Source organism: Protopterus annectens, chromosome 12.part0, assembly GCF_019279795.1.
Source record: "Protopterus annectens isolate FY-2018-M chromosome 12.part0, PAN1.0, whole genome shotgun sequence".
Lineage (NCBI taxonomy): Eukaryota > Metazoa > Chordata > Ceratodontiformes > Protopteridae > Protopterus > Protopterus annectens.
This window is the reverse complement of record NC_056746.1, coordinates 1,306,883,662-1,306,910,727: the sequence shown is the minus strand read 5'-3', so window position 1 is coordinate 1,306,910,727 and position 27,066 is coordinate 1,306,883,662. Positions and strand designations below refer to the sequence as shown.

Sequence of the window (27,066 nt, the reverse complement as noted above, 5' to 3'; positions counted from 1 at the left end):
AGCAGAAGCAGTTCACACGAGTGCCGGTCAACTGCTACCTGAGTTTCATCTTCCAAATTGAAGCTGAAGTCTTCTAAAGCTAAGTACCCCATTGGGGATCCTTTTTTCTTGCTCTAACTGATGTCAGAAAAAGTTAACAATTGTCTCACCTGTGGAAAGCAAATAACACACCGAGACTTTCATTCTTACTGCGTCTCTTGCTTAGGCTCAGACCACGACGTTCCCTGCTGTCGCTTTTGTGCTTTATTTAATGCCAGAACTATACGACGTCAGGCTGTTATTGTAGCTAGATATTTTTGCTTACAGTCCATGAATCCGATATGGCTTCGGTAAGCCATCTGGCAGCAGATCTTCTGAAAAAACAGCAGTCACCAGTTCTGTCCTTAGAAGGCAAGCTTGGCTTAAGGAACAGCCCTTGCCAGATCATGTCAAATCTAAATTATTGGATGCACCCTTGCACAAAGACAACTTATTTGGCACCAAGGCAGAGGAGGTCTTAAAAAAGATGGAAGAAAAAGCTTAAGCTATGCAGACAGTTAAGGACTTCCTACAGGTCCAGCCACCCAGGTTCAGCAGGCATTGCCCCTCCAAGCACTGGTCCTTTCCTGCCCCCACCAGGTCAGTTCAGCCCAGACCCCGGGGAAGCAGACCCCTCAGACAGCAGCCACAGGGAATGCAGAAATCAAAGCAGTGGAGTTCCTCCACTTCAAAACCAGGGAGTTCAAAGCCACCCCCTCATGGTAAGAACTCACTATGACTCTCCTCCCCCACCCCCTCCCTCTGCCCACCTGCACTTGCCCCTAGGAGGAAAACTCTCCTTACACGCAAGCACCTGGGCCACCATTACCAATGACCGCTGGGTCCTCAACATAGTGTCCCAGGGATACAAATTTTTTTCCACACTCTTCCAACCCTAAAAGGTTTTCCAGATCTACCTCCAAACCAGTGAGCAGAGGAGAAAAAGCAAGTCCTTTCCTTGCTCTCTATGAGGGCAATAGAGCACATTCCTGCAGAACAGATAGGCCAAGGTTTGTACTCCAGACTTTTTCTGGTACCCAGAAAAGAGGGCACCTGGTGACTCATCCTTGATCTATCCATTCTAAACACCTTCCTGGTGATATCAAAATTCAGAATGCTCACCCTCCAGCAACTGCTACCCTAGACCTAAAAGAGGCCTACCTCCACATTTCTATCAGGGAATCATGCAGGAAATATCTACGTTTCAGGGCAGGATCTCTGCACTTTCAGTTCTCTGTGCTTCGTTTTGGCTCATCTACTGCTCCCAGAGTTTTCACAAAATGTCTGGCTCCTGCCATTGCCTTTTGCAGACAAAGAAATATCGAAATTTGCCCATACTTAGATGACTGCCTAATTCAGGCAGACAGTCAGGAAAAGCTGCTCAAGCACCTGGACTTTGTAAAGTCACTACTGATCTTCCTAGGGTACGCTATCAATGAAAAGAAATCCAAACTAGTACCCACCCAAAGGATTATATTCCTGGGAGCAAGCCTGGACACAGCATTCTAGATGGCATTCTGTACACCAGAAAAGCAAACGTACCTGACAGTCTACTTCTCTCAACTAGCCACCAAACCGTAGTTATCTGCAAGGAAAATCCTGTAAGCTCTGGGGTTCATGGCATCTTGCATTTTACTCATTCCATATGCCAGACTGCATATGAGGAAACTTCAGTTGTACCTTAAAAGCCTTTGGTGTCAACACTCTCAAGACCTGGAAACTCTTATACCAATGATACCTTGCCTAAGAAAAGATTTTCTTTGGTGGGCAGCAGCATGCTCCCACAGCAAGGGACTACCTTTCTCACCACCACCCCCACCCAGACCCTCACCACAGATGCAATCAGACTATGCCTGGGGTTCACACCTGGACGGCAGGTGCATACAGGGCCAATGGAGCCCACAGCAAATCCATCTGCACATCAACCAAAAAGATATGTTAGCTGTCCACTACACATTGACAGCTTTCAGACCCCTTCTCTCCCCAGGGACTCTCCTGATCAAAACAGACAACACCACTGTAATATGGTATATCAACAAGCAGGGAGGGACTCACTCCTACCCTCTATGCAGGCTGAACATGACCCTTTGGCACACAGCCTCTGCCATGCAACTCCATCTGTTAGCACAATTCCTGCTAGGCTCTCTAAACTCTCTGGCAGACCACTTAAGCAGAAATCTTCTGGTCCCTCATGAGTTGCAGCTAGCCCAAAGAACCTGCACCCTAATAACTCAGAAATGGGGCACCCCGAAGGTCAACCTCTTTGCCTCCCACACCTACCATCAGCACAGCAAGTCCTGCACCAGGGACCATCACTGTATTGCTTGGAAAGTGGATGCCCTATCCTTCCCCTGGGTCAATCTCCCGGTCTATGCATTTCCCCCAACTACCTCTCATCACCAGGATACTGCTCAAAATAAGGGAGGAAAAATCAAGAACAATTCTAATTGCTCCAGACTGGCCTCGCCAGCACTGGTATCCACTGCTATGCAGCCTGTCCCCACTGCCACCATGGCATCTCCCTCAGATCCCAACCCTCCTGACCCAGAGGGAAGGAGAATTCATGCATCCCCAGTTGCAGACCCTCAGTTTTGCAGCCTGGCTTATTCCCTGACCACTGATCAATCTGCCAGTCTCAGTAAACAGGTTCTAGATGTTATACATGAGGCTAGATGCCCTAGCACTAGAAAAACTTATGCTGACAAATGGAAAAGGTTCTGTACCTGGATTCATGCTAAGGGAGCTGATACGGCACAGCCCTCCCTACCTCTCATCCTGGATTACCAGGCTGACTTGCTACACAGTGGTCTGTCCTTTTCCTGTATTAAAATCCATGCCTTTGCTATCTCTGCTCGTTTCCACACTGAGCTCCCCCTTTTCTTACACCCTCTGATCAAACAGTTCCTAAGAGGGTCTAGCAACTTGAGTCTACCCAGAAGAGCACCTACCCCGGCTTGGAGCCTAAACCTTCTGTTGGAAAAACTCATCCTGCCCCCCCCCCCCCCCCCCGCCTTTGAACCAGCATCTTCAGCAGAGTTAAAGTTCCTCTCCTGGAAGACAGCTTTTCTTCTGGCCATCGCTTCAGCCAGAAGAGTCTCCGAGCTACAAGCACTCATGGCTGTAGAGCCCTTCATCATCTTCCAGGCTGACAGAGTGTCCCTCAGGACTAACCCATCCTTCGTACCCAAAGTGGTGTCCAGTTTGGCTCTCAACCAATCCATTCATTTGCCCACCTTTTTCCCTAACCCACAAACCAAGGGGAAAGGATCCTGCACTATCTAGATGTGCACATACAGCTCAGATTCTATCTAGACAGGGCTAAATCATTCAGAAAGACTGATCAACTACTGGTCATCTTTGTTGCAGGGGCAGAAGGCAAAGCCATCTCCAAACAAACCATTTCCAAATGGATAGCACACTGCATCCATTTCTGTTACAAGCAACACGAAAAACTTCCCCCTAAGGGGGTCAGGACTCACTCTACCAGAGCAGCCTCTACCTCTGCAGCTTTCCTCAGAGGATTCCCCACCATGGACATCCTGGAGGCTGCCACCTGGACATCTGTCCACACATTCACCAAGCATTGCCACCTGCCTATCTTCTCCAAATCCAGGGCAGGCTTTTACACTGCAGTCTTGCAGGGCATCCTAGCCAGCCCCTAGTCTTCTTGACTGCCTCCACCCTTTTCCACAGCTTTCGGAATCAACCCAAATGTGATGATTGCAACAGTGAAACACGAAGAACATAGTACAATTGTGTACACTTACCATAAATGTAGATGTTTGAGTGTATTCACTGTTGCAGTACTGTTTTCCCTCCCTCCACCCCCTCTTCTTTCTCTCTCCTTACAAGGAACTTTTTGATATTTACTTTCTACTGGTGGGGTTCTTCCACCTTATCCTGGCTCCCACTTGGGGACTCCTGACAATTAGGGCAAGAAAAACTGATGTAATGGCGTTGGCTACCTTACTTTATACTACTGACGACCTGACGTCAGTCCTGATGCGACAGCAACAGATGCAGAAATACTAAGCCTCTAGTATTCGGGCCGGCTGAGGGCTACCCTGGCAGGGATATGTGACGGCCGTGCCCTGGCCCAGCAATCAAGGAGCCTCATTCCTTACCACTAACACCAGGGAGGGCATCTCATATTAGCGGAAAGGATAACAAATACACATAGTAAAGTACAATTTCCCTTAAGTGCACACAGAGATCACAGTCAGTCTGGAGCTGGTTGCCTCCCTGCTTTCCAGGTCCTCAATAAGACTCCCCACTGGCACAACTATATGGTCCAGATCTCAGCCTAGCTGGCAAGCTAACCTCCAGTACCCTCTCTGTTCAACCAGTGCTTTGCATCCCTGCCCAGGTAGCTGACACACCACACACACTTTGAGATAAGTATTTATACAACTTCACAGACACTCTCAGGAAAGGCTGACACAGATTCTCCAGCTGTGCTCCTTTACCCAGACTATACTGTAGTAATTACTGCCACCACCAGCTAATAATTATCAGCTACCCAAAGGCCCATGAAAGGGTGTCCAATTATTACTGCGCGATATTATTATCCAATTGGTAAGTGTGACTAAACAGTCTAAGGCTTATTAGAGTGGCCTTGTACAATAAACTCTATAAATTTGCATTGTACCCTAGAGCTTAACTTATCTCTACACAAACCAGCCACAGGTAAAAAGTTTTTAAAATATTTAATAATAAATAATTAAAAACACAAGACAATACTACTACAATACAATGATACAAGAGTTCAGAGATCACACAGAAACTTAAATCAATACAGTAGGAAAGTTCTGATATAACAGAAAAACACTTAATTCTAATCTTTATAGTCCTAGCTATTTCTACAAGAAAACATACTTCTAAAGTATCTTGTTTTCATAGAGCAAGTCAGTGCTGAGTTAGATAGATCAGAATGCTTACAGTCTCTCTCTCTCTCAGCAATAGTTTTTAAGATCACTCACAAACATCTCTGGGCCCTCCCAGATTACATCATTTTGACACTTAGGTTTTCCCAGTATACACATTACATCATTTTGACACTGGAGTTCCCAGGCCAACAGGCTGCATTATTTAACAATCTTAACACCTGCTCAGGAAGCTACAACAATAAAAGACATTTCACATGTACATTCTAGTAATTATTCCTTAAGTTAAAACAATAGAAAGAATGTGTTCAGTTAGCCTCTTTGGCACCACTATCTAGATCAAAGGGTATACAAGACATAATTTTAACTTCAAAAGAACAGATGTGAAATGCTTGGCTTAGTTTTCCTTACAGCAGATGGCAATGTTGCTACAGTCTTGAAGTTCACATTTTACAGTGTTTTCTTTTATTTAAGAAACAAGCCTGCATTTTACATTTATACTTACAAATGATAGAATTATGTATCAAATTCTATTTGGCTAGGCTGGCAGCCTTCACCCACCTTCCCCAATCTTCACAGGATAACCCAAATGTGATGACCGCAACAGTGAATACACTCGAACATCTACATTTAAGATAAATGTACACAACTGTACTTTTCTGACTGCACAACGCAAGAACATTCACTATACAGTTGTGAAAATATGATGCTATCAACTGTCTAACTTTCCAAGGCCAATATAAGTCAAAGGTACAATGAGCAGGTCTACAACACAAATGCAGATATACTAAGCACTAAGTTAGCTACACACCCTGACAATCATTTTTGTATCCCTGAATCCATAAGATAGAAAACAAGGATATAACACAGTTATTACTTGCAGAGGGTGTTTTGTGTGTGTGTGTGTGGGGGGGGGGGGGGGGCAAGAAGCCTAGGCTTACTCAAAAGTTCAGTGAGTGTGTGTGAGTGAGTGAGTGAGTAAGAAGGAGAAGAAGGCAGACATTGGGATAAAACAACAAATGGCCAGTGAGACAAAATGAATAACTGTTGTGTGTGTGTGTGTCTATAGGGGTCCTCCAGGTGAAATTGGTGTGTATCTGCATGAACACAGCCAAGATCTGTGCTAGTTCTACATCTTGATCTGTCAGACAGGTGTGAGACATGTATGGTAGAGGTGGCAGTTCATCATTGTCGTCCCTGAGCACGAGAACTGGCTCTGCCATTAGTTGCACTGGCACCTCCATGCCCAAGGTCAGATGCAGTGCTGCTACGTGAACATGACCAATGTCTGCTGGATGAGGTCCTTTCATGGGGACACCCAGGACTATTACCCCTTGGTCTACCACATCTGGCTGTGGACACACATTCACTGAAGGAGCAGGGAAAGTACTGCCACTATGGGAGTGTGATTTGGCACCGCCATGTTGGCTGACAGCAGATGATGTGGCTGATCTACGCTCATGAGGATGTTGTTTCCCACTCAGCAGACATTCCATGACAGACACCCCTTGGTCCATCACAGTCACCCTTCTTTCCAGTGTGTCATTCATCTGATACAGCGAATCAGCAATACGGTGGAGGCAGTCACGCTTGTCAGACTGTGCCACATCCACAACCGTGAGCATTTGTCTGGTGCACCTATGGGAACATGCCTGTGTCTCCATGACGGCTCTAAATATACATTGACTGGCACAGGAAGTGACACCTGCAGCAGGTGGAGGAGGGACAGCAGGCTCCAGCCAAGCACCCCTATCATTCCTCCTGTGTGGCAACTTGCCCACACATTGGCTATGGCCAGACTCAACAGGCAGTGAAGCTGCAGTAGCCACACTTCCCTGATCAATGTCCTCGCCCTCCACCTGTGCAATATATGTGGGCTCACTGGACTGTGTAGGCGTAGGCTTACTGAGAGTGTCCGATGGAAATGCAGGGGATGGCTGTTTGTCAACCTAAGTGTCAGATTCAACCTCTGCAACCCCCGACTGTTTCACTTTGGTCACCATCAACATCAGAGTCTGCTGATACACTGACATCAGGTGGCACAGGGTCCACACTCCCACTGTCATGATCACCTGTGAGAAAAGGCAAGAAACACAGGAATAAATTAATGCCTGCCATACTATAATGTAGTATATGCTAATAAACTGGCAGTGCTGACAGTTATTACAGACAGTACGGCAATACACACAACAGGCTTGAGATCAATATCATACACTACAGTATTTCTTTAAATTGCTCAGCAGTAGTAACATAAAAATGTTTGCCTTGCCATCTACAGATGAGAAACTCTTCTGGAGTCCAGATGGTCCTGGAAGAAGTTAAGCAAGAGGTAAGGGCAACATCACCAAAATTAACAGTAACACAGGGGGCAATACATTTACTCCTTTATATGTGCATTAAATTTAATGTCAACAAGAGTGTGGTCAACAACTCCAACCTAAACTTATAACCGTCACAATCTTCAGTCTTCCCCCCAAAAAAGACACATGACACAGAATTAACTTATTCATTTCAGTTGTTTTACTATACAGCAGTATTCAACTGTTCAGACAACAAAACCTACCTGGGACATGCCTGCTGTCTTGGAAGGTGTTGTGCCCACATCCAGTACATGCTGTCCTGCACTCTCGTGGGAGCTGTCTTGATCTCTTATATTGGCCAGGAACTGTTCACTGGCGGTTAGTGAGGGTTCCCTAGCAAACCCTCCCACAGTAGCCATTTGGTCTCAGCCCACTGCTGCTGCTTGCCTGCATGCACTAGTGATCATGTCAGTGGCCCTGTGGCCCACCTGTTCATATGTTCTGCCGTGGCCATCCACGGCATTCATGTTCTGCATGATTTGCTGCCATATTTGCATATGGTGTGTCATATCTCCCCGTCCACTTTCCAGGAGAAAAGCACCATGCTGATGTAACCTATCCATGATGGCTTGATTTTCCCCATCGGTGAAGGGGGAGTCTATGTGGATTGACACACCTGAGTGGCATACTTGTAGGTGTCCTAAAAGACAACAGAAGTATAGTACACATAAGTATCAAATAACTACAAAATAAATGTTTCCAGATAAAGCAGAAAAGGTATCAAACAAAAATCCAGCAACTAACACAGGAATAATAGGGTAGTGAAAGTAACTCAAAAACACCAAATTAAAATTGCACAATATTTAATGTCAAGCAAAGGTAAGTGCTTTCATGATAATGAACTGCTTCATCAGAAGTAACAGCCAAAATACACACCTGAACATTTAAACCATGAATCATTAACACCTCCCGAACGTCATAACAAAATCAATTAACAATATAAACATAGCAGTCATTACTTGTCTTTAACAAAGTAATGAAGTAAGGCTACTTACAATGCAGCAGTACATGACCTTCAATGTTTCTCATATAATTATATTGCAAAAACTGTGTTTTACAAGTTCCTGAAGTTTTTAGCCGCATAGTTACAGAAAAAACCCAATCCTCGTCGAACATCCTTATGCGACGTGCTAATTGTAATACAGTACAATAACAACTTTCAATACAAAATAACTAAATGAGAAGTATCACATGAAAATCACTTCTAAAGTAGAACTGCACATACATAGACTAAACAAAATACATAATCCTTACTACAATCGTAGGATATATAAAAAATTCAACAGAATACCATCTTAAAAACAGGAATACCCTAATGCAAAAACATAAATCATGGTAATAAAATAAAAACGTATTCCTTTATAGCAACCAGTACTATGTAATGAGGCAATTATCTTGCCTTTAAGGCTGGTTTCAACAAAACCATATCATTCAATCCTGGTGTGTTATAAGACTGTAACTGTAGAATTCAGTTCTGTTCCTTCAGTTCAGTCTTATTCCTAATATTGCTTTCTCTTAGATCTTGTTGAATAACTTCTAAAACAAAAAAATTAAATTTATGCTGTTGACCAGATTTAAACACATGTGAAGCAAGAGCATTACTCGTCTTGCCATGCTTAATATCATTCAAATGTACAAGAATCCTGTCCTTAAAGCATCTGTTTTCCAATATAAAAAGCATGGCACAACTCACAAAACACATAGTAAACTAGATTCATTATTGTACAGTCTACGTAGAATGAACAATTAATAGTATGGTATAATATAGGGTGCAAACATAGTATCCCAGGGATACAGATTTCATTTCCACATTTTGCCAATCCCAAACGGATGGCCAGACCTTCCCCCAAATCAGTGGGCAGAGGCCCAGAAACAAGTACTGTCCCTCATGAACATGGGAGCTATTCAGCCAGTACTAGAAGAGGAAAAGGGGCAAGGCTTCTATTCAAGACTTTTCCTGGTACCCAGGAAAGTCAAATCATGGTGTCCATTTCTGGACTTATCTACTCTAAACACATTTCTGGACATTCCAAAATTCAAGATGCTGACTCTTCAACAGTTACTTCCTATGCTAGGCAAAGATGCCTGGTTGGTAACTCTAGACTTAAAAGAGGCTTACCTGCATATCCCAATCAGGGAATCTTGCAGAAGATACCTCCGCTTCAAAGCAGGCTACTTGCATTACCAGTTCTCTGCACTGCCCTTTGACTTATCTACTGCGCCCAGGGTCTTCACAAAGTGCCTGGCTCCAGTAATTGCATTTTGCAGGCAAAGAAATATTCAAATATATCCATACCTGGACGATTGTCTAATTCACGCAGAAAACAAGGACATTCTTCTAAAACATTTGGCGTTTGTAAAGAGGGTTCTAACTTGTCTAGGGTACACCATAAACGAAAATAAATCACAACTGGTACCCTCTCAAAAAATTACATTCCTGGGTGCAAGCTTGAATACAACTGCCCAGATGGCTTACCTAATGCCCGAAAAGCAAATTCATTTGGTAACTTACTTCAAACAGGTGGCCACAAAAACCCTGCTATCTGCAAGACAAATTCTGCAAGCCTTTGGGTTCATGGCCTCCTGCATTCTTCTAATTCCATATGCAAGACTGCATATGAGGAAACTTCAGTGGCACTTAAAAAGTTTATGGAGTCAACATTGTCACAGCCTGGAAACAATGATTCCTATTATACCTTGCCTGCAACTAGAGTTCCTATAGTGGGCAGAGGCCTGCCACCAAAACAAAGGACTGCCATTCACTCCACCCCCTGTCGCCCAAACCCTAACTACAGACGCATCAGACTATGCTTGGGGGGCTGATCTGGCAGGGAAGTGCATTCAGGGCAAATGAAGCCCAAGTCAAATGCACCTTCATATCAATCAAAAAGAGATGCTAGCTGTATAGAATGCACTGACAGCCTTTAAGGACTACCTTCTTCCAGGACAATTACTGATAAAGACGGACAACACCACAGTTATGTGGTACATAAACAAGCAGGGGGGTACACACTCCTACCCTCTTTGCAGACTAGCCATGGAATTGTGGAACACGGCCTTGACCTATGAAATACAACTACAAGCTCAATTCCTGCCATGAAAACTGAATTCTCTGGCAGATGAACTAAGCAGAAATATCATGGACCCACACAAATGGAAACTGGAACCACAGATTTTCAACATGTTGACATGCAAATGGGGGAGTCCAGATATAGATCTTTTTGCCTCACCCCAGAACTATCACTTGGACAAATTCTGCACAAGAACTCATCACAAAAAAGCCTGGAAAGTGGATGCGCTATCATTCAGCTGAAAAAAAACTATCAGTCTATGCTTTTCCCCCTCTGCCTCTGCTGTCCAAAGTTCTTCTAAAAGTCAAACAGGACAAACCAAAAATGATTTTGATTGTTCCAGACTGGCCTCGCCAACACTGGTATCCACTCCTGCGCAATGTGTCACACCTTCCACCGTGGCACCTGCCTCAGACACCTTACTTACTGTCTCAGCAGAACAATCAAATTCTGCACACTCAGCTCCAAACTTTGAATCTTGCAGCGTGGCTAATCACCTAAATTCACCTTTAGCATCCCTCAGCAAACCTGTGATGGATGTCATTTTGGAGGCAAGAAGGCCTAGTACTAGAAAATCTTATGCTGACAAATGGAAAGGATTCTGTGCCTGGAATCAGTCACAAGGGATAAGTACAGCAGTGCCCAATATTCCTCAGATTTTACAGTACTTAACTGAGATGCTTCACAAGGGCCTGTCCTTTTCTTCCATAAAAATCCATGCCTCAGCTATTTCAGCTCATTACAACACAGAACCTCCCCTCTTCTCTCATCCTCTGCTAAAGCAGTATCTCAGAGGGGCCAAAAACTTAAGACCACCCAGGAGAGCTCCAACCCCTGCCTGGGACCTCAATTTTGTATTGGAAAAACTCACTCTCCCTCCTTTCGAGCCAGCTGCTACTGCAGACTTAAAATTTCTCTGCTGGAAAACAGCTTTCCTTTTAGCAGTCACTTCAGCTAGAAGGATTTCCGAATTACAGGCCCTTATGGCAGTGGAGCCTTCCATTATTTTTCATGCGGACAGGGTGTCTCTCAGGACCAATCCATCCTTCATGCCTAAGTGGTGTCCAGTGTGGCTGTTAATCAGACCATTCATTTGCCAACTTTCTTTCCCAATCCACAGAACAAGGGGGAGCGGATTCTGCATTCATTGGATGTACACAGACAACTTAGATTTTACTTAAACAGGATAAAGTCTCTAAGAAAATCTGAACAACTACTGGTGGCTTTTGCTGCAGGGACAGAGGGAAAGGCTATTTCAAAGCAGACTATTTCCAAATGGATAAGCCATTGTATTCATTTCTGCTATATGCACCATGGTAAAACTATCCCCCAGGGGATCAGATCTCTTTCCACCAGGGCTGCATCTACATCTACAGTCTTTCTCAGAGGTGTCCCTACTAGAGACATTCTAGAAGCTGCTACCTGGAGCTCAGTTCATATGTTCACCATACATTACCATTTACCTTCCTTCTCTAAATCCAGAGCTGGCTTTGCCACTGCTGTCCTGCAGGGCCTTATAGCTGGTCCAAATGCTGTATAAATCCATCCTCCCAACCATAGCTTTGGGAATCTACCCCATTGTAATGACTGCAACAGTGAAACACGAAGAACATAGTACAGTTGTGTACATTTACCATAAATGTAGATGTTCGAGTGTATTCACTGTTGCAGTCCCGGTTACCCTCCCTCCAACTCCCTGTTTTTCTCTTACTATACCTCTACTTTACTTTACTATGCTTAAAAGCCTTTTTGGTGTATTTGCTTTTGTGCTTTTGTTTGGAGGTATATTTTTGTGTTTATAATTACTTAAATTTTTGGCTCCCCATTTGGGGGGCGCCTGACATCTGGGGCAAGAAAAAACTGATGTAATGGCATCGGCTGCATGTTTTATACCCCTGACGACCTGACGTCATGGAAGAAGGGACAGCAACCAACGCAGGACCCAAGACTTTGTTAATCAGGCCAACTGAGGGCAACCTGCCAGCAGATTACCCAAATGTAATGACTGCAACAGTGAATAAACTCGAACATCTACATTTATGGTAAGTGTACACAACTGTACTTTCCTTTGGTAGATGAGAGTAACCTGACAATTCAGAGTGCTTCCCACTTCAGTCTGAGCACCAACAGCAGTAATCTCAGAGATAAGATGAAGAAAGCTAGGGCCTTTCCTAGTAAAGAAATTGCTCTTACACCTTTTTTTGCCCTTTCATAGCTCTTAACAGAATGAGGGACAAATCTAGAAATAATCAGGAACACTTGTAAAACATTACTACTATTAAGTAGAGACACTGGCAGAATAAGAAAATGTGAACTAATATCCATTTTCTGAAGTAAAATAAGTTTATGTTTGTTTGTGTGTCTTTCAGCTTTACCCGGTTAAGGGTCACCACAGCGGAACTCCAGTCCGCTAATGATTGGTAGTTGATTTTTACGTGCCGAGTTACCAGCTCTGACGCACAACCTTCAATGAAAGTACGCCCATTCACGCATGTCTCCACACAGAAGACGCTCTAGCTGAGAATCGAACTGGACAGCGTCTTACTGTGAGGCGACAACGCTACCGCAGCACCACCACCGCGGGTAAGTAAAATAAGTTTATAATTCTAATTATTGTCATTATTTATTTTATTAAGTAATTCTCCATTTTTTCCAAAAGTCACCAGTTTTAGGAGAGATTAAGAGGGACAGAGCTAAAATATGAGTCAAAATCAGGGACATTCTCCATTTTTTCCAAAAGTTACCAGTTTTAGGAGAGATTAAGAGGGACAGAGCTAAAATTTGAGTCAAAATCAGGGACATTTGAGAGGTGTTCTTGCTTGGCCTTAGAGTCACCATACTACTAAACTGCTGAAAACAGAGCCTAAGGGGGAGTCCCCATTAATCTACTACCTAAAATTTTACAATTTACCATCAGTACATAGATTGTGTACTGTTAGTGTTAATTCCCACAGCAATGGTTCCTATAATGAGTTTTTCATGTTAATGTGCTGTATTTCTTTTTTGCATGTATTTGTTAACTGAATGACAAGAATAGTAACAGATTATAAGTAATTTCAAACTGAACTGTACTTGACTTTAATGTAGTGGCATTATACTTGCAGGATTCAGCATGAAATAATTGTGAAAGTTGTATTCTATCCAGCCAAAAATCTTACAGTTGAAAAAAGAAATTTGAAGGGCAGCAAAAGTGAATCTAAAACATTGTCATTGACAGGAAGGATCCTGTCTGTAAGCAAGGATGGAATTCTGCTTTATTGGAGTGAAAATTTCAAATTGCTTCGAAGCACCCGTGTAAGAACCTAAGAACCTTTTGTTTTTTCTTAAGTACCCTGAATATTTTTTTAGTTTCTTGAACAGTATCAGATGTTATTAAAAAACAATAGCAGGTATGTGTGTGTGTGTGTGTGTGTGTGTGTGTGTGTGTGTGTGTGTGTGTGTGTGTGTGTGTGTTTGTGTTTGTGCGTGTTGACTGGGTAATATGGAGAGAAAGTAGGCGATGCACAAAATATTCAACAAAATTATATGCAAATTATCATTAATCTTTTTGAGTATATCATTTTATTTTATCTTGTACTTGATAAACATATAAGCAATTAGTTTTTAAGTGAAGTATCTTAGGACATTCACTTAAGACAATCACAACACAACCCGGTATTCAATAACGCTTATAGTAAGTGCACACCATTCTGAGTGAACAGACAACACAGACATAACTCACGTCTTCTTCCTCTTGATTTTAGTTTTCCTACTGATATTCTTGCAGCTTTAAATATTGCCAGGGATTCATAAAGGTTACCACAAAGTGTAGACTACATGTCTACTTAGTGTAATCTTTCTGAGTGACTAGGAAGCGCAAAAATATGTGATAAGAATGTTCTTGAATACATATCGTCTACACTTAGTGTATGCTTTATTGAATCTGGCCCCACAGTCTTTTCTTAAAGTACAAATGCAGAATTTTATTAAAAATGTATTTAAGCAAATATACAATGTTATGTTGTCCTATCGTGCCTTCATTCTTACAATGATGGGTTCGGAGCCGATCCTCAGCTCCGACTCGGCTACTTAGCTGAAAGTCTCAAACCTGGCTCATGGCAAGAAGGTATCCCACAATGCAGTGGTGTAATTCCCCAGATCTCGTTTGCCGCTTTACGAGGTTGGATGCACTCACCTTGGCCGTGGCTAAGTTGTGAAATATTTTTTCTATTACCTTTGTCTAAGCTTGTTATATTTAGCTTTTAGTTATATTTAGATTTATGTCGTAGTGTCTCGATTCTGCTCTTTGTTAAATAGTGATTTTTTTTTCCCCTTTAGCACAGCTTTTGTCGTCGCTTTTTAGGCCCCTTTGGTATCCATTGTAGTGGTTGTTGTTCGTTTGTTAGTCTCTTTATAGCTCGTTTAAGTTAGAAAACTATTCGCCCATTTAAGTTAGAGGGCTTGTGTTGTTTTATTGTTTTGTCTGGAAAAGAGAACCGTTTTAGTTAGAGGTTCTATTTTTCTTCCCCTAGTTGTCACTCCTTGTGTTGTCCTGTAGTAACCTTTGGTGTAGCTTTAGCATATTAGTCTTAGCAAAAAAAAAAAAACTTTCTTGTTGTTGTTGCTTTTGCTGTCACCTTTAGGGTCTTAACTTGAAAATGTCCAAAGACCAAAAAGAGAGAGAATATAAACTTTTGGGCTTTAAGAAATGTCAAAAGTGTTTGCAAAAAATGGCCATCATGGATGGACATGTTATTTGAGTTTATTGCCTTGGTGCCATTCATCTCCAAGAAGACTGCACCTTTTGTCATTCATTTTGTGCTAGAGTTCTTCAGGAAAGGAGAAACAAGTTGATTCTAAAAGGACTCTTAAAGCCTTCTTTTGAGGAAGCCATTCATAGTTCTTCCTCTTCTTCGTCTCCTTTCTCAAAAAAGGAGAAGTCTCAGAAAAGACAATCACCAGCAACATCGGCTCAGTCGGAGCCGGCAGTCAAACTTCCTAAAATTTCAAAAGCCACTACTTTCTCAGCTCCACACTCCTCTGAACCGTCAGAGGTCTTTTTGGTTGACAGGCCTGGTACTTTGGCTTCAAAGCCTTCGGAACTGCAAGATACCTCCACTAGTAGCCGGTCCATTGATATTTCGCCGGTTTCTCCGATGTTGAGATCACCAATCCTTCATAGGTCTCACTCTCCTTCCCTAACTTCCAGGTCTACCAGAAGTTTATCTGATGATGACATGGAACGGGTGGTGCGCAGACTCTTGATGTCGCCGGCACTGACTAAATTATTCTCGACTCCCACCCATTTGGTCTCGGAGCCTACTGTACCCACTGTTGTTCCTCCTCCGAGCCAAGCTGGTCCTTTAGAGCCAGATTGCTTGGTACCACCTACTGTGGACCCATCGGTTCCGGGACCCCCTTCGGTGTTCACAGAGGCGACATCTGCTCCGACTCTGTCAGCGCCGTCCGGGGAGTTTGGGAGCCGGGGTTCCCTGGTCAGCCTCGGGAGGATTCTTGGCCCTGGTCTTCGGTGCCGAGTGTACCCCTCGGAGTGTTGGTCCGGGTTGGCTCAGCTCCTACATCAGCCACGGGTCCGATCTCATTGGCTCCGTTGCCTTCCTCTGGCTCTTCCGAGCAGGGGGAGTCTTCTGAGCCAGCGGGATTCGCCTTTGAGCTGATGAGGAGTGTGTTGTCTACCCATTCAGCAACACAGAGGGATACCAGTACTCGTCCCCCTAAGGCACTGGCTACTGTCTCGGCACCACCCATTCCACAGGACAGCAGAGATCCAGAGCCTCAGGATCCCCCAATGGGTGAACCCCTCTCCTCCGAGGCCTCCCCAGAATATCCTTCTGAAGAGCTACCTCGAAAGAGAACCTGCAAGAGGAAGAATGTTGACTCCCCAGATGAGTTCATCACTTCAGACACTGACCTCGATGAGTTGGAAGAGTCCCCACGTTCGTCCTCTGATGATATCTCATTTGCAGATATTCTAGATATCCTCAAGCAAAAGAGGTGGCTGGCAGGCCACCACCCCTTCTGATGAAGAGTTAGTGTACCTGAAGGCTTTTGGGTCTCAACCTTCAGCCTCCTGGGTGTCTCCGCCTTTCAGTGAGCTAATGGGCCTGGTTAGTTGAAAGGCGTGGGAGTCACCTGACACTATGGAACCAGTCCCTCGGAGGCCAAACAAATTTTTGTCAGCTCCTTCGGGCAAGGATTTTCTGACTAAGGGGGTACCCATAGATGCTATGATGGTGGCAGCCACCACCAAGAAGGAACTTGCAGAGACTTCCTCATCTGTTCATCCTCTGAATAAAGACTCTCGGACGATGGACAGATACGGGAAGTGTGTCTTTTCTTCAGTGACTTTCTCATTGCGATCGCTGAACTACTTATCCCACTTTACAAGGCTACAAAGAGATCACCTGAAAGAGCTAGGAGATACTCTACAAGGTTCATTAGCTGCGGGGGGTATATGAGAAGGTCTCCTCCCAGATGTCCACCTTAAATTTTATTGTCAACTTCTCCATGAGGCTCATATCCTACTCAGCAGATGGAGCGAGCAGGACAGCGGGTTCTTGAGTTGCCCTTAGGAGACACTCCTGGATGCGCTTGTGCAATTTTGCAGAGCCCTTTAAATCTACCTTTACTAATGCCCCTTTTGATGGTTCCTCACTCTTTGGACCCAAAGTAAAAGATATCTTAACCCGGTGCGAGCAGGAAGGGAAAGCTCTCTCTGCCGTTGGAGTACGTTTTTCTGTACCTTCAAGACCTTATCCCAAAGGCCAGAAGAGTGGAAAGATGTGGTTCAATAGATCCCAGGGATTTTTCCAGGACGCACGAGGTGATACCTTCCTCAGGGGCAGAGGGGGAGGTAGTAATGGTAGACGCCGCCCCAGAGGCAGAGGGGGCCCACAAAACCATGCTTCCTTTTGCGGACGCCCTTATCAGCGCTCCTGAAAGGAGGCCCGACTGCTGTACTCTGGAGGCAGTCGGGGGATGTATATCAATGTACCCAAAAGCCTGGCAAACTATTACAAATGACAAATGGGTACTAAGTATAATATCCAGAGGATACTCCATCCCTTTTTCCAACCCTGTCCCACAGACCAAAACAATCCCAGATGTTCCACCCAATCTAAGGGAACAAGCAACTATAGAGATTCAAACATTACTCCACAAAAGAGTCATCCAAGAAGTCCCCGCAGACCAAATAGGATTCGGAACTTACTCAAAATTCTTTTTGGTGCCAAAAAGAACAGGGGACTGGAGGCCCATATTAGACCTAAGCAAGTTAAACGAATCTGTCAAGAAGTCAAAGTTCTGAATGGTGATACTGCAGTCTATACTTCCCTTTTTAGGGAAAGACAATTGGATGTACTCGATAGAGCTTCAAGATGCTTACTACCACATAAAAATGGACAGGACTTCAAGAAGGTACTTACGCTTCCGGCTGGGAGCCAGCCATTATCAATTCAGAACTGTGTCCTTTGATCTCACTACAGCCTCCAGAGTGTTCACCAGATGTATGGCAGTAGTCACGGCTCACCTGAGACGTCTAGGATTCCATGTATTTCCCTATCTAGACAACTGGCTCCTATCTGCTACCATCAAGCATCTATTTCTACAAGCCAGGGATCTAACTTTGGACATCTGCAATCAGTTGGGCATTACAGTAAATTTTCAAAAATCTGACTTGTTGCCCTGTCAACATATTACATTCATAGGCGCAGATCTAGACACTTCATCTATGGTAGCACGTCTTCCAACAGAAAGAGTTATAGCACTCAGACAGCAAATACTTCACCTCCTTCCCAAGACCAAAGTGAAAGTAAAGAAAATTCTAAGGTTACTAGGAACAATGGGCTCCATGATTACATTAGTCCCTCTTGCCAGAATGCACATGAGGATTCTTCATTGGCTGTTGTTTTCCCAGTGATCACTTCAAGAGCTTCCGATGCCTCATCTGATCAGAATAACGGAATCTTGCAAGAATGACTTAAGATGGTGGATACACTCCACTCATGTGACAATAGGCAGACCTTTCGTTCCACATCAACCAGTAGCTACAGTGACCATGGACGCTTACCAGATAGGGTGGGGGGGGCATTATCTGGGAAGAACAGTCTAAGGTACATGGCAAGAACATGAAGCTCACTTGCATATAAATGTTCTAGGGATGAGAGCAGTGCTTCTTGTGTTGCAAGCACTTCAAGACTTTCTCCCTCTAGGGACTATTGTGATACAGTCAGACAATATGTCTGTGGTTTGGTACATAAACAAGCAGGGGAAACCAGATCTTACCCCCTTTGTTGAGAAGCCCTAAGAGCGTAGCAATGGGCAGTTTCTTCACAGTGCTTTCTAATTGCATCGCACATTCCGGGGAAGTCCAACGTGATAGTGGACAAGCTGAGCAGAGCAATCCTAATGCCTCACGAGTGGTCTCTCAATCACAATGTAGTGGAAATGATTTTCCAAACATGGAGACAGCCTTGCTGCGATCTCTTTCCCACTCCCATGAATACCAAGTGCAGCAACTTCTTTAGCCTAATCCCCCCTCCAGGGGAGACACCGAGAGATGCTTTTGCTCACGATTGGCCCTCGGGTCTTCTTTATGCCTTTCCTCCGTTTCCTCTCATACCCATAGTAATTCAGAAAGCACAATGCTCGGGAAGCAGGTTAATTCTCATTGCTCTTTACTGGCCTCACCAAGTCTGGTTCCCCTTCCTCTGGCCTCATCTTCAGAAGAAGCCATGGATTCTGGACCCAGTGCCATATCTGCTGACTCATATGTCGGGGGAGCTTCATCCTTCTCGCCACACCCTAAAACTGACAGCTTGGCTGCTCCACTTCACAATTTAGTCAGGCTTCACAATTTTACTCCTACAGTTAGACATATCTTAATGTCCTCGCATAAAGCTTCAACTAGAAAGCTGTATTCTAGTAAATGGAAGAGGTTTTCCTTTTGAGCTCAAGACAGGAACATCGATCCTTTTTCTGCACCTATTCATTTTATTTTGGAATTTTTGGCGGTACTGTTTCAACAAGGCTCAGCTGCAGCAACCATCAGGGTTCAACTCGCTGCAATTTCAAATTTTCACATTGGTGATTCTGCTTCCAACTTAATGTTACATAGGTTGTGTAGAGCTTTCTTAAAAGGTGCCTCCTTATTAAGACCTCCCTTTAAGGAACCCCTTTCTCCTTGGGATCTAAATTTTGTTTTGTCTCATCTCAAGTTACCACCTTTTGAGCCCTCTTCATCTTCAGATCTCAAGTTCCTTTCCTGGAAGACCTTGTTTCTAGTGGCTATAACTTCTGCTAGAAGGATATCAAAGTTGCAAGCTCTTTTTATTAAACAGCCATATTTGATTTTTCATAAGGATAGGGTATCCTTACCTACAAACCCATCCTTTCTACCTAAAGTCTCTTCTCCAAACAACATAAAACAATCTGTAGAACTGCCAGTGTTCTTTCCTAATCATAGCAACAAGGCAGAATACAAATTACATCAACTGGACATGCATAGACAACCCAGATTCTATTTGCGTAGGACCAAAGATTTCAGAAAATCTGACCAATTATTTGTATCCTTCTCTGATGCAAAAAAAAGAACCTCAGTCTCAAAAACTACTCTTTCCAATTGGCTTTCAAATTGTATTACATTTATCTAGAACACAAATCACAAAGATATACTTTTCAAAGTGAAAGCTCATTCCACTAGAGCAATGGCTACGTCATCTGCTTTTCAAGATAGAATTCCCATGGATAATATTTGTGCAGCAGCTACTTGGTCTGCTCCACATACTTTTATCACTCATTACAAAGTGGATTTGGCCTCCAGGGACAGGGCATTCTTTGGTTCCACGGTGCTTAAAGGTGTACTCCCGTGAGACACCCAGGGAAAAGGTGCTAGGGATGCTGTCCCATCATTGTAAGAATCTCTGAAGCTGAAACGCAAACAAACACCAATCACAATCAAAGTGTCACATAGTTCACAACACCAGTGTGACACCCAGCAACAGCCCCTAAGGCAAGACAACGTACCTAACACTTTAGTCAATGGTGACTCCATAGACCGGCACACTGATGTCCCACTCACCAGGTTGAACAAGGAGAAAATTACAGTCAGCTGCCTGTCGGGTGCCAGGATCCACCACATAACGCATGCACTCAAGTCACTCCACAACAAGTGCAAATATGACTCTGTCATTGTCCATGTTGGAGTGAATGACTTGAGATGTACCTCCCTGGACTACATGAAAAGAGACATGGAAGAGCTCTCGGATCATGTGGCCCAGGCAGGTATGACCCTAGCCCTGAGTAGCATCCTGCCTTCGCCCAGAATGATACCACAATATAAGGACAAAATGATTGACTTTAACAATTGGCTAAGCTTCTGGTGACATTCAGAGGGGATCCAGTATCTGTCTGCCTGGGACGACTTGATCAACAGACCACAATGCTTTGCCAGAGATGATCTGCACCTGTCGCCCCTAGGATTCAGGTTACTGGCTAAGGCTCTTGCCACCCCTATAGTGCCTTTTTTAGGCAAAGTTCAAAGGACAAAACCACCACCGTAACAGGTACAAGCATGCAAAATCTGAAGGTAATACTGCTCAGTGCTAGAAGTCTAAACCTCAAAATGCACTCTCTCGAGGCACTCCTAAAAATGGAGAACATCAATATCTGTGCAGTAACTGAGACCTGGTTCAAGGCTCCAGAGAGCACCCCTGCAATACCAGGCTACAACTCTTACCACACTTTTCAGCCACCAAACCAGGACCGAAACACTAAAGGTGGAGGAGTGTAAATATTCACCAAAGATATTCACACCACCAGGCTAGTTGCCCAACACAATGCGTCTAAAATTCTCCAGGTGCAACTAGCACTAGGTAAGACTACAATCCAAATTGTAGCTTGCTACAGATCCCCCACCATACCCCAAGATTCTCACTACACCTTTCTAAACATACTGGAAAATATTAAGATAGAACCAAACACCCTAATACTGGGTGATTTTAACTACCCTGCCATTAACTGGGAAAACTACTCATGTACCAACACCTTTGCCTAACGGTTCTTGGAATTCATAAATTCCAACGCCCTGGATCAACTAATCCATAGTCCCACCAGGGACTCCAATATCCTAGACCTGGTCATTACCAACATGGGAAATCGATGCTCCACACCTATGGTCACGCCCTTGTTAGTTAGGTCTGACCATAAGCTAATCACCCTTAACATCTACATCCCACCCCCCCCACTAAGGAAACCTCCATAAAAAACTTCTCCAAAGCCAACTTCATGCTACTCAAGTCAGAAGTGAGAAGCTTCATGACACCCATGCAGACGGGAACTGAAAGTTCAACTGCTGAATCCTACACTAAGGCACTGTACGAGCACATCCACTCATGCATGAATCGTGCCATCCCAAATAGAACCAAGATGCTCTCATCCAAAAAAAGGAAGCCAATCTGGTGGTCCCCTGCCACAAACAAACTTTACAACAAAAGGAAGAAACTGTTGCAGAAAAGAGGAAAATCCCAGGATGCAAAAAACTTCCTTACCAGTCTCAGTAAGAAACTGAGATCCCTCATAAAATCCTCCAAAGCTAGTTACGAAAATAAAATTGCCAAAGATTCCATAGACAACCACAAGGCATTCTATAACTATGTCAAGAATCTAAATGGCAATGCTCAGATCTGCCCTGAGCTAAAACAGAATGGCATTAAATATACTGATCCCAAGGATATTGCCAATATCCTGGCAGATCGATTCAGTGCCAACTTCACCCCCCTCTCACCCCCTAAATGGCCCATCTCAATACCGGAAGATTGCCAAATTCCGGTAATAACGGCCACACAGGTAAAAAACGCACTCTCCAAAGCTAAGAATACAGCATCCATGGGACCAGATGACATCCCGGGCTGTGTACTACATGAACTACAATATGAACTGGTACCTCACCTAATTGTCATGTTTAATCATAGCCTCACCTCAGGTTTTGTGCCCACTGAGTGGCGCAGAGCTACAGTTATCCCACTCCACAAGAGGGATCCACCTTGGATCCCAGAAACTACCGTCCCATCAGTCTGATGAGCCTTTTCTGCAAGGCCATGGAGCGTATTATCATTGAACTTATAAACAAAGACATTTGCAACCTTCAAACACTGGACCCCACCCAGTTTGGGTTCGTGAAGGGCCGATCTTGTCTCCTGAACCTGATTGACTTATTCGAATCAGTCTCCAGAGCCATGGACAAGGGTAAGGTGGTCCACACAGCTTAACTAGACCTTGCCAAGGCCTTTGACACCATACCCCACTCTGGAATCATAGATAAACTTACTAAACTGGGCATTAATCCCTACGTCACCCAATGGGTTGCTAACTGGCTTACTGATAGAACCCACACTGTAAAAGTAGCCGACTCCAAATCCAGCTCCAGACAAGTGACAAGTGGATTACCTCAGGGTTCAGTCCTGGGACCGCTCTTGTTTGGCGTCTACTTCTCTGAAGTACAGGCCAACACTAAGGGACTCTGGCTAACAAAGTTCGCAGATGACTGCAAACTCGGAGCCATTATTGAATCCCCAAATGATGTGGATACTCTACAAAAGGGCCTTACAGAAACAGATGCTTGGTGCCAGAGCCATGGGCTTAAGCTCAATGCCAAGAAATGTATAGTTATCCCCTTTGGGAAAAAACATGTATCCGTGAATTACCATATAGGTGGCAGTACACTAAACACCGAAAGTGTGATAAGAGACTTAGAGACACAGGTGGACAGTGGTCTTACCTTCGATAACCACATCGTCACAACAGTCAGGAAATCCTTCTATGTGGCACACCTCATCACTAAGGGCTTTTCATCCAGAAAAAAGGAGGTCATTGTCCCACTGTACTCATCCCTCATTAGATCCATTATATAATACAATGCCCCCTTTGGTATGTACCTCTCAAGACATCTGCAGCAACTGGAAAGGCTGCAGAAATGCCTCACTAAAAGAATCACAGGCCTAAAGCAGATGCCCTATGCTGACCGCCTTAAAAAACTCCAGCTATACTCTGTCGCATATCGTCTACTCAGAGGCGATCTCTGCTTAACATACAAGGCCATGTCGAACCCAGAGCTGTTGGACATGCTACACTTAAAAAAATCCCAATCCCTCAGAGCCACATGCTCCAGGGATCTAAACCTTGTCATCACAATAAACAAAACATGCTGGAGGGATAGGTTCCTGACCCATAGACTCCCCAGACTCTGGAATAGATTGCCCATACATGTCAAGTAGAGTGCCTCTTTGGCCCTCTTCAAAAGTAACCTTGACGATTGAATGGGAAGGAAATTCACCTCAGGTATCACGTCAGTCGCCCTGCTAGACAGGGGTCCAGGGAAGTAAATAGTGTGGGAAGAAATAGCCTGGGAATTGTTATGGCTAGGCTTGTATAGGCCCTAGGGCTGTTAGCCTAGTACCAACCTATGAACCTATAAGGCGAGATAGGACAACTTAACATAAAGAAGCTATGTACTCACCATAACGTTCCATGTTTGTTGTCCATCTCGCCGTTCATTCTTACAAACTCTCCCTCCTTCCCCCTGCCAAAGACTCCTGTGGACCTGGTATATATTTTTATTACTTTCAGGAGTTCTTTGTCTCAGCTTGATTCTTCTTCCAGTACGTATAGTTTGGATCTGGATATACGTATATGTTTGTAGATATGTATATAGTGTACATATCATTCATTAGTAGCAGCAAACAAGAGCTGGGGAATTACACCACTGCATTGTGGGATACCTTCTTCCCACGAGCCAGGTTTGAGACTTTCAGCTAAGTATTCGGCCAAGTCGGAGCCGAGGATCGGCTCCAAACCCATCATTGTAAGAATGAACGGCGAGATTGACAACAAATATGGAACGTTATGGTGAGTACATAACTTCTTTTTTTCAGAAATCAGCACACATTCATTTAAAAGTCTAGATTCTTACAGAAAAAAATAAATATAGAATTCTCTAAACAAACCCCTCAGGATTCTCTTTAACTGTGATTTGGAACAATTGAGCCAGTTGATCGATGTTTAACATTTAGTTATATCCTTGACTAGGGTAAGACCATAGGTTAACTTCCAAAAACTTTAGTGTACCTTCCACTCATCCAATAGTTCTATAAGTCACAGAGTCCTTATCATGACAGCCATGGAGATAGATCTTTTCATGACAGGTGAGGGGGCAACTTCAATTGAAGTCACCCTAGAGGCAGAGCAGATCAGAACCAGGGCGTTCTTGGTCCCTTTTCCAAGAAGCCCTTTCAGTGTCTGTGAAGGGTTGCCTGATTGCCGCACGCTGAGAGCAGTCGGGAGGGCACTTATCTCTGCACCCACAAGCCTACCAAAATATAACAATAGAATTCTGGGAGGGTAGCCTACTGGTTAAGGTGTTTGCCTTACAAACACAAGGTGCAGGGTTTGAATCTCACAAGGGATAATTGGCTAAGCCTAAAATGGCTCGCAAGGGCAGTTAGCTTAGTACTAATCTATGACCTATAAAATTTCCAGAGCTATTCGATACCCTTTTCCCTTCCTACAATAAAGAAGAAGAAAAAGTAGAAAAAAATTCCCGATGTTCCACCCAGTCAATAGGAACTTGCAGCAGCAGAGGTTTCCAAGCAACTAAAAAAAAAAAAAAAGAAAAAAAGAGTTATCCATCCAGTCTCCCAAGACCAGTTAGAGTGCGGAGTCTACTCGAGGTTCTTTTAAAAAGACAGCAAAACAAGGGAGGGATCTCAGACCCATTTTGGACCTGAGTTATTTAAACCAATATGAGAAACAAAATTCCAGATGGTCACAATTCAGTCCATTTTGCCTCTCCTGAGGAAGGATGTTTGGATGTGTTCCATAGATTTTCAGGATGCATACTATCATGTAAAGATATAGAAGCATTTAAGGAAATTCCACTGTTTCCTGCACGGGCCAATCATTATCTTTTCATAGCCCTGCCTTTCAGTCTCATGACAGCCCCCAGATTGTTTACCAAGATAATGGCAGTGGTGGCAGCACATCTTTGATTGCTAGGGATCCATGTTTTCATGTACATCAATGATTGGCTTCTGACTGCTACCTCCATTGCCCTGTTATTGAATCATCTGGACATTCTGCTCAGTCTGATGCAAGATCTAGGGATCACAGTCAACCTAACCAAATGTAATTTTACCCCCAACTCAACAGATAGAATTTATCAGATTCCACCTGGATTCCCCATTACAGCGTGATCTCCCTATGTCAGATTCCACCTGGATCCCCCATTACAGCATGATCTTCCTGTGCCTCATGGACACACAAGTTCTACATCACCCACTCCTCTGGCAAGTCAAATTCTTCACCTCTTAGGTCTAATGGTTTCTACAGTCCTCATGGTTCTGCTGGCCAGATTTTAGTTGAGAGTGCTTCAGTAGACTCTAGTGGTGCAATGGTCCCAAAACATTCATCCGCTACATACAACATTTGTCTCATTTGAATCTGCAGACAGCACATCTCCTGGTGGATACAATCCCCTTCAGTGACAGAAGGATTCCATTCCAGATGGAGCTACCTGTGGTTGAAACAACCACAGACACTTCCTTTCTAGCGTGGGTGGGGCATTTTGAAGGTAAGATGATCCAAGGTACTTGATCGCACATAGAGGTCAAGCTTCACATCAATATCTTAGAGATGAGGGTAGTCCTCCTTGCATTACAGGCATTACTGGATGTCCTCCCCAAGGGTGTGATTTTTGTACAGTCAGACAACATCTCAGTAGTCTGGTACATCAACAAATGAGGGAACACACTCATATCTCCTGTGTTGAGATGCCACGAGGGTTTGGCAGTGGGCAGTATCTTATCATTTTCTGATAACAATGCGTAAACTGCGGGCATCCAGCTTACTGACAGACAAATTGAGCAGAAATGTCTTAATGCTTCATGAGTGGTCCCTCAGCCCATCAGTGACAACCATGATTTTTCATTGCTAGGGCTAACAATGCTGTAATCTCTTTGCATCCTACATGAACAAGTACAGCAGTTACTTTGTCTTGATCTCTCCACAGGGACAGTCACCAAGGGATGCTCTGGTTCACAACTGGCACCCAGGTCTCCTCTATGCCTATCCCCTATTGCCATTAATGAACAAATCCATACAGAAAACAAGAATGTGCAGGGCCAGAGTGATCATCATTGCTCCCTTTTGGCCCCAACAAACATGGTTCCTCTTTTGGTGGCCTCTATTAGTACATCCACCATGGCTGTTAGATCATTATCCAAATCTGTTAACATATCCATCTAGACTGCCTCCTCTGGACCAGAAATCCATGAAGTTAACCTCTTGATTCCTCCCATTCTAATCATATCCAGAGATATCAGGCATGTAATTTCAGTTGCTCAGATCATGTCAGTGTCTCAAAAACAGTCTACTAAGTTGATCTATCATAGTAAATAGAAGAGGTTTTCCATTTGGGATATGTCAAAAAATGTAGCTCCCTTCTCTGCTCTTGTTTCTTCCATTTTGGAATTATTGTCTGAAGTTTTTCATAGTAGTTCTAGTTATTCAACTATCAAAGTACAAATGGCCGGCCTCTATCTCAAGTTTCCACAGAGGGCAGAATGACAACTCTATAGCTTCCCTAAGAGTTTTGAAGGCCTTTTGAAATGATCTTTTCTCCTGCAACCCTCTATCAGAAAACCAGTACCTCCCTGGGACATTACTATCATTCTACAGGTATTG

General features: G+C 43.8%; 1 protein-coding gene across 1 annotated transcript in view; it reads left to right on the top strand.

The window, feature by feature from the left end:
• Positions 1-27,066, top strand: part of EFCAB8 (EF-hand calcium binding domain 8) — a 3,728,836-nt gene that overhangs the window by 546,928 nt on the left and 3,154,842 nt on the right. The window contains exon 5 of the mRNA XM_044089017.1: positions 13,437-13,626. Coding sequence (XP_043944952.1) covers positions 13,437-13,626 — 190 coding nt within the window. The remainder of the gene's footprint in view (positions 1-13,436; positions 13,627-27,066) is intronic.